At 38.7% G+C, this 12,112-nt stretch overlaps 1 protein-coding gene across 1 annotated transcript in view; it reads right to left on the reverse strand.

Moving 5' to 3' along the window:
- Positions 1–2,513: 2,513 nt before the first annotated feature.
- The window catches only part of SBF2 (SET binding factor 2), a 636,382-nt gene continuing 626,783 nt past the window's right edge, over positions 2,514–12,112 (reverse strand). Inside the window, exons 37-40 of the mRNA XM_075065844.1 lie at positions 9,568–9,761; positions 8,539–8,626; positions 4,670–4,801; positions 2,514–4,368 (exon numbers count right to left, since the gene is read on the reverse strand). Of these exons, the coding sequence (XP_074921945.1) occupies positions 4,270–4,368; positions 4,670–4,801; positions 8,539–8,626; positions 9,568–9,761 (513 nt within the window). The 3' untranslated portion in view covers positions 2,514–4,269. The remainder of the gene's footprint in view (positions 4,369–4,669; positions 4,802–8,538; positions 8,627–9,567; positions 9,762–12,112) is intronic.

Here is a 12,112-nt window from a genome sequence, read left to right on the forward strand (position 1 = left end):
TTCAGTGCATACGCCCAGAAAAAGTTATGGAGGAGCAGCTGCCATAGATCTGTCATCCCCCCCTTTAAACTACGAGCCAGAATCTAAAGCCCAGAGTCTGAATGTGCAGTGACACAGAGGTGGTAGCTTCTGCCAGAGAGCAACCTAAATCGAGTTGCTAACTGCCTATCGCTTCAGCATGAGCGCTTTTTCTGTTGAGGTGAGATCCCTTAGCCTTTCTTCAACCAAGAAATATCTTCAAGGCAGTGGAGGATGCAGTTTAACATCATGCCCAGGACTAGCATCCAAAGTGAAGGAGAAGGATTGGTTTCTGTACTGTTTGAAATCAAACATGAAGACATACTAATGTTTGAGCCACATGTATACCAATATTCTACCATCTTGGAAAGTCAAACATAGAAAGGAATTAGGAAGAAGAAATTGTTACTTTGGAGGGTCTTCATTTGGCTGTTGAATTAAGGAAGAAATTCAGCACACAAACAAAACGATAATGTGCTGCATGAGAACATGGACACCAAGTTAGATACTGGCTCACACAGTGGCCAAAATTCTGGAAATAGCCAACACCACATCGACAACAGCCAGAAAGCAGGTGCAATAGTGATACTCAACATGAACTTTAGCATTAACTGGGGAACTGATGCATCCATGTGAGCAGTCTGATTCTTGAAAGCAACCTCAGGGTGATCATAAACAGCCAAATATTTGGATGATCATGGATGTGAAAAATGAGAGAGATGGCTCAGAGTCCTTACACAGAGTCCAGGGACATTGAGAGAGGAAAAGGCAAGACAACCATATTTGGACAGAATCACAAGATTTGTGTGGTGTTGTTAAAGTATCAGATACAAATAATTAGGAGTGCAGAATGTGATGCCAGATTTTGAACATCTGGCCCTGCATCTGATAGTTGTTTATATTTTTATTACAAAAGTACTGACCCAGAAGTTTGAGATTCCAAATATTGACCATAATTCTGAAGTTCCATAACACAGGACTGCTTATTTTTATTATTAAGGGTTTCTATAACCCTATCCTCCAACCCCCATTGTGTTTTGGATATGAAGGAGAGGTTAGTAATATAAGAGAGACAAGGTGTATGTAGTAATATCTTTTATTGAACCAAAATATGACACTGGCAATATGACATTCAAGTATCAATGTTCACATGTTCTAAACATCTTTTTTTCAAAAAGCAAGTCACCCTATCGTTTGTTATGGGAGATGGTGTCAGTAGAGAAGAAGTGAGGGCAAGCTACCCTCTGCACTTTAAATATGACCCTTGATAATATGTCTCCCTTCTCCAACGGGCAGGCCTCTTATAGATCATAGCAGGAGAGAACTGATGGTGCATGACAGAGGTGGTGCTCTTCCATAGGAAAGTGCTGTGAACTCTCCTCTTGCCTGGGTGGGTTTCTCTGTGCTGAGAATCCCCACAGAACAGTCAGGGATTCCGTCAGCAAAGGGAAGTTCTGCCCACTGTGGGGAGAGGCTTCCATAGCCTGTGTCACTGTGTCTCAACACTCCCTTTTGCCTACTCATCTCTGTTGCTAACCTCCACCAGCTCCATGGCTCCTAAATCTTATGCTACATCAACACCACCATATCTACCCTGTCCCTACCCCCAGCTCCTCTCTTTCATGACTCCTGCTGAGGCCAACAACCTCATGGCTGCTGTCCCATCAACCAACATCCGTTGACCCTGCCTCTTCTATGCTCCCATGCCGACCACCCTTCATGCCCTCCCCTTTAACCACATCCAACAATAAATTTGGACATTTATACTTAAAAATTAGTGTGTTTTATTTAGAATTTTTTGATTTACGTGCATTTTCCATCGATGCAGATGCTAAAAACTGAGATCAACACTTTAAGAAACCTTAATAGCCACACCAAACTCAATTTACAAACTTTACCTCCCAAGCTTCACAATACCCAACTAGAGTCACTGACTGCTCACCTCTATAACACTCCTTTTCCATTCCAATTCCTGCACAAATACATATGCATACAGTAAATAAGGACCAAATTCAGATGCACATTTTCAATTCTGACCATTTAATTTCTTATAAACTAGTTAATTTAAATACAAAATTGTATAAATTAGTAAGATATATGGCTTTGACATATGGCAGAGCTGTGCTGAGCAAACTGTGCAGTGAAGGTTCTGGTTTCTTTATACCTAATGTTAATATTTAATGACTAAGTGCAATAATTATGTATTTGGTCTCTGGGAAAGGTATGTAAATTGATACTGAATTATGGATGATACTGTTGCTTTAAATTCAAATTTCCTTGGTTTATAGCATTTTTGCTGATAGATGTTTAACTTTCAGCTAAGGTTTCTCAATGTGCATTTTTTGTATAGGAATATATACAAGTATACACAAATACCCACTCATTTTAATACCAGGTAATTTGGGATTGTGTGTTATGGTACAAGATATAAGAAGATCTTTATTCTGTGGGTATTGCACTACACCGATATCATCTTTCACAGTAAAGGAAGGATCTTTTTTTAAAAAAAGTGTATTTATTACAAGATGGTTAGCATACATAAGTCATGTAACATACATAAAATAGTTAAAATAACCTAGTTACAAAATAAGATGTGTTGTGTATATTTTCAAATGACCTTAAAAACAGTGGGATCAGTATTTTACAAAGTACATATAAAAGTACTTCATATACACAGAAAAATACAAATGTGCAAACACCATTTTCACAGGTGGAGATTTATCAATTGAAAATGCTAAAAAAAAAGGTCCTTCATTCCTTTAAAAAAATTCCATATGTAATAAAACAGCTGCATTTCCTATTCTGTGTGCAGCGTGAAATTGAATATTAGTCAAAAAAATGAAAAAAGTGGTTAAAAAAAGGGGATAAACTATTTAATAACTGAAATCCTATAAATGAAGTCAGTTAGGTTAGTCTGATATTAACAATTATAAGAAGAATGCCTGGAAAAAATCAGAAAATACCAAATCATATATACAAACTCTATGAAATATTAGTTGGATATTTAACATATTAACATTAAAAAAACCTCACAATGTTTTTTATCTAAAGACTCCACTCCATGTCATCACAAACTGTAGCAAATAAAACCTCTAGTAATTTTGGGCTATATATAAAAATAACCCAACAACATTCCTCAAAGATTTGAAGATGAACAAACACAGTGTTACTAAATGTAAAAATCTAAAACAGTCATCCAATATATGTGCAAAAATGTTTTTAAAGTATCAAATTACATCAAACCAAATTATGTACATATTTAGTATCTGTAAAAGTTATCTAGCTAGCATTGTTCCGCTATAAATAACTTACCTCTGTCCCGCAAAATGTCTGCATTTCAATGATTTCAGTGCAAGTGTTTGCTTTATTGTTTAGTGCATTTATCATTGTGTTTGTTATTTTCAACTTTACAGTGAGCAGAACAGAACATAAATAAACATATACAACTTTTTATACTCAGAGATTTTTCTCCTATAAATGTCTTAATTTGTGGCAAGTTTCTTCTTGTTATCATCAGCCAGTTCTCTTTCCATTATCCTATTATAATAGGCAAATAGAATACCCAAAAAACATACTCTTTAGCTCAACAGTGGGAACTTGAAATGCCATACATTAACAGTAAAATTGCAGAAGCATGATTTAGAGCAAGAGGTTAGAGAGCAGCTAGTAGATTTGAGAAGAAACCTCTTTTTGAAAGTTAAGGTTTTGTTTTTTGGTCTTTAAAAATATTAAGTGACATTTGCTAATATGCTATGCATGTCACTGAATTCACAAACCTAAACTTTTCTTAGAAACTGTAGAAATGTTCTTCCACAACTAGCTTGAAAAATTTGGACCACTTTGTTTAAATATTAAAACTTGATGAAAACAGAACGCTATTTGAAGAAAAATGTCCACAATTTTAGCTAGACAGTTTTTCTGATGCAACTCTGATTAGAAAAACAGTATTAGAGGGTAGCATATTTCAGCGTGTACAGCAGGCTCATTTAGCTAGGAAACATATTGAAAAGAGTTATATTTCAGGCAAAACAGATTACTAATTTGAAAAGTTCTCCTATCAGGAGAAAAGGAGTAGTTATAGTGGTTATAATACTTAAACAGAGAAGATGCTTCAGCATATAATGAGTATTAATGACTGAAATGAAAGGAAGGTTGCTTGTTCTGTAATAGCATTTCAAAATGTATCTTCTTGCAACATGAACTGCTGAAAGCATTTCTTTTCTGCAGTTGGCAGTGGAATGGTATTCTCTGTTACGCATCTGAAATACAGCTTTGGATCCTGTCCATCCATTGCTGTGCGCTCTGTGCATCTTGGGCACAGAAATTATACACACGTTTACTTGTCTTCAGCTGCAAAATGAAAACAGAAGTGTATATGATAGAAAAATAAACATAGAAGATACAGCTCAGGAACTTTCAAACTTTAAGTTTTGATATCTGAAGCATTTCATTTTGCTTGAATATACTGATGTTCAAAATTTTCACTTTGGGTTGAGAATGTGGATCACTGGTTAGTTGTGCAACTGCCCTTGATAGTGAGTTAACTTGAAAACTCTCAAGTGACCATCCAGCAGGAATGGCTGTGATAGGGAGAACATAACAAAGGAAGAAAAATCTCTAATGAAGGTCAGCAAAGAATAAGTATACTTACATCAAAGAATGCTTTTTCACTAGCATGCTTTGGTGCGCCAATTGTTGGAGATGCAGGAGTCACTGTTTCGACTTCTGCAAGATCAATGTGTCCCTTGCAGCTTGTGTCCTCACCAGAATCATAATACCTCAGCTAGAACACAAAAGGGAAAACAAACCAACCAAATGCAATATATAAACCAATACACAGACAGATGCACTATTTGGGGCCACATCCTTGTGTTCGTCCTTTCTGTACCTGGCATAGCTTCCGGAGTTTTGAGAATGAACAAAAAGTTCTTTTAAGCCTCCTTGTGTGCCCTCATCGTGGGGCTTTGGATGTTGGGCTGGTTTTGAGGAGCCACTTGCAAAAGCCTGAGATCAGCTATAAACTGAACAAACTGCTTCTGACTACAAATGGACAATGTAATAGCTTGGCATCATCAGGCAGTAGGTATGTCCAAGCAACAGCTTGTATTGGGAATTCGCAGAGTACCATCTTGTGATTGTCCAAACTGGGGGAATCCTCATGTGGCCAGACTTGCTGCCTTTATGGCAGCTTTGCACTGTGGGACAAGTGTGAAACTGCCCCAGGGAACGACTCATGTGAGAATTCAGGCTATCCTGACATAATACTCCCCTGTCCATTGCTTGGAAACTAATGAACATGTTTTGCACCAAAGAGTTAACAAAAGTTTTTATTTCCTGTATTTTAAATTGAAAGCGATCAGCAAAAACTCAGGTATAATTTAGGTAATTACAGATTACATATAAAACTGACATTTTCCTATACTATACTTAGTGGTTTAATGCAGCTTTTCTACAAAGACACTGTGGTTTCAATGATAACCACTCCACTAAATTACTTTCAGTATTCAAACAATTCCACAAAAGAAAATCTGGTATTTGCATATTAAAAACAACAACCCACCCTTGCACATTGGATGCAAGAAGTAAAGACAAACCCTTTCTTTAAGGAAAGTAAAAATGGAGTCCTTCCAAATCAGATTTATTCCTTCTGTTGCCTGCCCCATATTGCTTATGTGTCTACCTTTCATGAACAATGTTCCATAGGAGATTTGGCTATAGAAACAATTAAAATAGTAAAGAGGAAGACCTTGTACATACTGGGAGAAAGTATGTCTTCTTCTGCATGGAGGGACACCAGTTTTAATCACAATTAGTTAACATTTTAAAAGATGACTATCCTTGTCCACACTCAGAAGAAAATAATGTTTAACATTGTGTTAAGTAAAAGCTGTTAACTAACATTTTCTATCACACTTTTCTTCTGTAGACAAGGCCCTACTGGCTATTTAAAAGCTAGTCCTTAGTTATGCACCCCTGAGGAAACTTATGTAAATAAGGTCTATTTGCATGAGTAAGGGCTTGTGTGATAATGACCAAAATTATTTAAAGTTCATTAGGCCATAAGTCCCATCACTGAATTGGGTGTGCATTGCAAGCAGGGTTCAATGTCTAAAGCAGTAAACAGATTTTCTGTGCTTACCTCCTGTGCACTAATTTGTTAGTATATACATGAATGGTCATGCAACTCAATGTACTGAAACCAGTAAAGACAGACTTCACTAGGACAGACCAAAGGTTTCCCATATACATCTGTCTGAAATGGCTATTATATCACGAAACTGGAATTTCAGGGGACTTTAGAAATAAACTTTGTGGGTGAAATCTTGGCTTCACTGAAATCAATGACAAAACTCCTATTCAACTTCAGTGGGGCCAGGATTTCACTCTTGGGTCTCATGATCTGAAGATATTTAGGCAAAAATATTCCAGTGAAGTTATATCATACATAGGTTGTTGCATTATAAACATTGATAATAGGTTAATGGACCTTTGTATTATGGCAATCCAGATTGATAAATCTACAATGTGTACTGGACTCCAATTTATCTGCATAGAATAGGCTTCATGAAAATAAATATGAAAAGAAAGTGCTCCAAGAACGAATGAACGAGTGAAAAAATGCATGCCTGGAATGTATCATAACTACTACAGTTTGGACAGGGATGGTTGAATTAACTCTGTTTCCAACTAAGACAACCAGATGTCCAGTTTTCGACTGGAACACCCAGTCGAAAAGGGACCCTGCTGGCTCCGTTAAAAGTCCGGCCGGCGGTGCTGTGGAGCTAAGGCAGGCTAGTCCCTGCCTATCCTAGTGCACCGCTGGTGCCCTCGAAGCTGCCAGCAGGTCCCGCTCCTAGGCTGGGGGGTGGGCCACGGGGCTCCAAACTCAAATTGGCAGAGCTGGGGGGCAGTGTGTGCAGATGAGAGCAGCACACGCTGCTGAGCCTCATGCCCTGCCCTGCGTAGGAGCCAGACTTGCTGACTGCTTCTGGGGCACAGCACAGAGCCAGTACAGGCAGGCAGCCTGCCTTAGTCCTGCTGCACTGCTGACTGGGAGCTGTCCAAGGTAAGCCCACACACCAACCCCGAGCCCCAGCTCCCTTCCCCAGCCCTGAGCCCTCCCAAACCTGGGGGGGCAGTGCCTCCTGTACCCAAACCCCTCATCCCCAGCCCGTCCCCAGAGCCAGCATCTCCAGCCCACTGCCCTCACCCCTCCCGCACCCCAGCCCCCTGCCTCAATCCGCAGCTCCTCCCACATTCCGAATCCCTCAGCCCCACCCCCCAGCCTGGAGCCCCCTCCTATACCCCAAACCACTCATCCCCAGCCAGAGCCCATACCCCCTCCCATACCCCAGCCCCCTGCCTCAATCTGCAGCTCCCTCCCACATTCTGAATCTCTTGGTTCCACTCTCCAGCCGGGGGCCCCCTCCTGCACTCCAAACCCCTCATCCACGGCCCCACCCCAGAGCCAGCACCCCAAGCTGGAGTCCTCACCCCCTCCCACACCCTAACTCCCTGCCCCAGCCCGGAGCCCCCTCCCGCACCCTGAACCCCTCATTTCTGGCCCCACACTGGAGCCCGCACCCCAACCGCCTGACCCAGCCTAGTGAAAGTGAGTGAGGGTGGGAGGGAGAGCGAGACACCGAGGGAGGGGGAGTGTAGTGAGCGGCGCCTCAGGGAAGGGGTGGGGCTAGGGTGTTCGGTTTTGTGTGATTAGAAAGTTGGCAACCCTACTCCCAACTCCAAAATTATCCCTCAGATTTTACTTGAATACTGGACAGTACTTTCTGGCTTTTTGGACTGTTCATATCAGAGATTGTTTGGTTTCTTAAACTGCTTTGACTGCTGAAGAGTTCACATGGCTCACACAGAATGACTAGGTGAATGCCCAACACTGACCAACAGGCTAATGCCCTTCTGAAGATAGAAAGTTTTAATAAAATTGCTTCTGGGTGGGCCAATATACTGCCATTTTCAACTGAAAACTCCTTGACGCCGGGACTGTCTTTCTCTATAAAGTATAAAGCAACAAACAGTGTTCGCACTCAACAAATACTAGATGACCATCAGGTCATGGAGTTTCTTTAAAATTATATACTAGATGATTATCTCTGTTTTAAAAAAACAAAATAATTACCTTCACATTGACTATAAGGTATACCAGCCACACAGATAAATATCTGTATTGAAATGCTATGTACAGCTGCATTTGCAAATAATCATTACCGATCATTTCTAACTATAAGGTCAGTTAAGGACTGGAATAGGTTACCAAGACAGGTTATGGAATCCTTGTCACTGAAGGTTTTAAGAACAAGTTAGACAAATGCCTGCCGGGAGGCTCTAGATATACTTGTCTTGCCTCAGAGTGGGGAGTAGGCCTTGATGACCTCTCAGGATCAAGACATTTCTATTATTTTATGATTTCTTGTACTATTTGTCAAACTATTTCTATATGCTTATTAAGTAAAACTCTAGTAAGTTATTCACATAAAAATCCAGTTTGCTAAAATGTTTTACCTGGTGTTTTGTCACATCCAGTACAAACCAGCGAGGTTTCCAACCTTTTAACAAAGCTCCTCTTTTGTAAAGTGTACCTTCAAAAGACCTTGAACAGAAGGAGCATATGTATATCACCAAAAAGGTTTAGTATGTACATGTTGATTTAATAGCCTCAATACCATGGCACATAAGGCATAGACTGGTCTATAACTATTTAGGAACCATTTTAACTACAGAATGAAAAATCAACTTTAAACACTTAGAAGATATATCACCTGGAGCTGTGGGACCACTGATCAGCACCATAATTTCCCACTGTGTCCAAGCACTGAAGCAGACTTAAAGATACTATGGCTGCCTCATTTCATATGCTTTGTTTTGTTTTTATGTATTAACGGTAAGATTATTCTGACTGTGCACATTACAAGCTAAAGTTTCTTAATGACCAAATGCTAAATTTTTCAATAATTGTTTAGATAGTACAGTGGTCTAATGCACTACCATATCACCTCTGGAAAACTGGTTTCAAATCTTGGATTAAGGCACAAATAAAAATGAATTTGATGATCTTATCCTAGCTCCCATTTACCCATGTGACTAAACTGTCACTCAATTTGATATGAGGAGAAATGTCTGCACTCAAGGAAGGCCCAGGTCAGGACTGAGATAGCAGATCTAACGAGGAAGTTTGTGTGATATCTTCTCCCTTCATCCCTGATTCTCAGAAGCACTATTAACTCCTCACCTGTATGAACACCTAATTAACCCAAAATATTTTTTAAGATAGAAGAATGAAAAAAGCAACTAAGCAGAATTAAAAGCTTTGGAAGAAACAGTAAAAAGGCAGTAAAAAGGTTCCATGTCTAGGAAAATTCTACAGTACTTTTTACTTCTAGGGCAGCAATATGCACCAATCTACTACATTCATCATTATTCTATCACCTGTTTGACTCCGTGGAATATGACACACAACAGTGATGCACTCTTGTAAATCACTTCCCTCCTGAAAATGAGGTTTCAGTAATACCCAGCCATTAGTCAGTTTACCTATTCTCATCATTCTTTGACGTGAACTGATTGTATAGTGTGGTTGCTCGTCTGTTCACTCCATTAGAGGGAGAGATGCTGGCACTTTGTTCTTCACCCAGACCACTGTCAGGTAAGTGCAGGAAAGACCTCTTCTGATACAAATGTGGATTAGGAGACATTATCCCTGATGAGCCAGAAGGATGTCTTTGTGGCTAACAAGGAAGATAAATGACAAAGATTGAGTGAGAGGCTTAGCTAAGTTTAGAACTTAGACATTTTCTAAAATGTGACTACCTGCTGAATTAAGTAGCAGAACTGCCAAAATTAATACATTATAAATAGTATTACAGCAAAACAAACAAAAAGCCACAACCACAAAACTTATAACTCCCTCCACAGAATCCATAATGTAAAGTTTTAATAGCAGAACTGTAGTTTATCTCATCAGAAAGACTTCTGCATTTTTACTAAATATAATAGAGAACACTTATTTATACATCCATATTGTGAAATATTAAAAAAAATAAACTATCTATATAAAATAAATTAGCAAATTACATTTTGTAATGCCATCGCCTTTTAAAAAAATTGTGCTAATTAGGAAAAGTTGGTCATGAGCTTCCCAGTCATTAATCCAAATGAGTGAGAATCTATTTTTTATTCCTTCCATCATTCTCCACAGTGGTAACTCGAAAGTGGTCAGAACAGTTCAGAGGCTGATGTTTAAATTTTAATTGCATAGTATTAGTTGGACTGCAAGTTTTAACACAGTTAATTGTGTTGATTATTGCATCATTTTAGAAATATGACTTAGTTTTACATAAATCTACATTTAAAAGTCATTGTACCCTGATATAATAGATCCTTCAGTTTTATTTAGTGTGTTTTGACTAATTCTTAGGTGGCAGCACCAGCAGCAGCTAGACAGCTGAGCACTTGAAAAATGAAGATTTGCTAAAATATTTGTTTTTATTCCTGGTAAGGAAAAAAATGACCACAAAAGGTATGGAACTTTTTTGTTACTGAATTTTTTGACCTCACATAAACCACACATTAGAGATGACTCTGAATATAATTTAAAATAAAGAACTTGCTCTCAAGAGATTTGGCTTTCTAAAAGAACTAACTGTTTTTGCTGAATCTCCAAGTAAATATTTTGAGAGATAGGAAAATTACTTACACATAATTTTGCTTCTCTGATCTGACAGGATTCTCTCATTTGTGTTTTAGCTTCTTTGTGCAAGACTGGCAGAATGCCAGAAACTCTTAAAGAACTGACTCCCCTGAGGGCAGTAATAGTAGCAGAGTAGAGCACTAGCTAGGCCCCCTACTGGATGTTTTGTTCTGTCCCCTGAAGGATATAAATATTCCAGTCTGGGTATCCTGTGTGATGTCAAATAGAGGGCCTGGCAAGTGCTCTGTTCTGTTCCAGCTGCCCTCAGGAAAAATACTTTAGTGGATCTCCCACTGCTCCCAGTCTTGCACCAGAGATCTAAGAATCAAAACTGAGAATCTGGTGGATGGTATCTTTACAGAGAACGATTTTGTAGTGTTATGCTAACGTGATGTGCTAAACATTATCTAAAGAAATAACCTGATTTTTAGATTCGGTTATGCTCATGAACAGCAGATATGCAACATGAAATATAAGCAGTGATTGAAAGTAACAGTAGGTCTATAGTAAATGACATTTTGTATGGTGGATAAAATGCTTCACTATCTACAATTTATATTTATAATCAATATTCCCACCCAAATATTCAACATTTCCACTTAAAATATATATTGCCACTGCTTGACCTGGCTTTTATTACTTGCTAAACCCTAAAAATATGCTCAGGAATGTATACACAGAAGATCAGTTCCTCACCTCATGTAAACAACCAGTTGTAAAAGATTAGGCCCAGAGTATTGAAGGGCTGATTATAAAGTATGGATCCAAAATTGAATTTACACATCTAAATGATCCCATTGACATCCAAGGAACTACTCCCATAAGCAAAGTTACTCACATGTGTAAATGTCTGCAGGATCAGGCCCCAAGAAGCTTTATAAATATCTAATTTTACACCATTGTGTATTACTAAAATGCTTATCTTGCTCTATATTTATCAATCTACTTCAAGATACAAAAGAAGTAAATGTCATAGGTATACATATTTTTCCACATGCAGCAATGCAAAGCCAATAGCATGGGTTAGAAAAACACATTCTGTTTTTTAGAAAGCAATCCTTTATTCCAACAAAAACAGTGATTTTGTCACTCTCCCAGATAGCCTATATAACTGAGATTGAATTATTATTAGACTCCTAGACTTTAACAGACCATCATGCCAAAACAGACCATCATGAACATCTAGTCTGACTACACATTGCAGGCCACAGAACATTGCCCACCCACTCCTATAATAGATTAGACCCAGAACATCTCGTTGAGTTACTGAAGTCCTTAAATCATGATTAGAACTTCAAGTTACAGAGGATCCACCATTTACTCTAATTTAAACCTGCAAGTGACCCATGCCCCATTTTGCAGAGAAAGACGAAAAACCTCCAAGGACTC

This window comes from Chelonoidis abingdonii, chromosome 4 (assembly GCF_003597395.2).
Source record: "Chelonoidis abingdonii isolate Lonesome George chromosome 4, CheloAbing_2.0, whole genome shotgun sequence".
NCBI lineage: Eukaryota > Metazoa > Chordata > Testudines > Testudinidae > Chelonoidis > Chelonoidis abingdonii.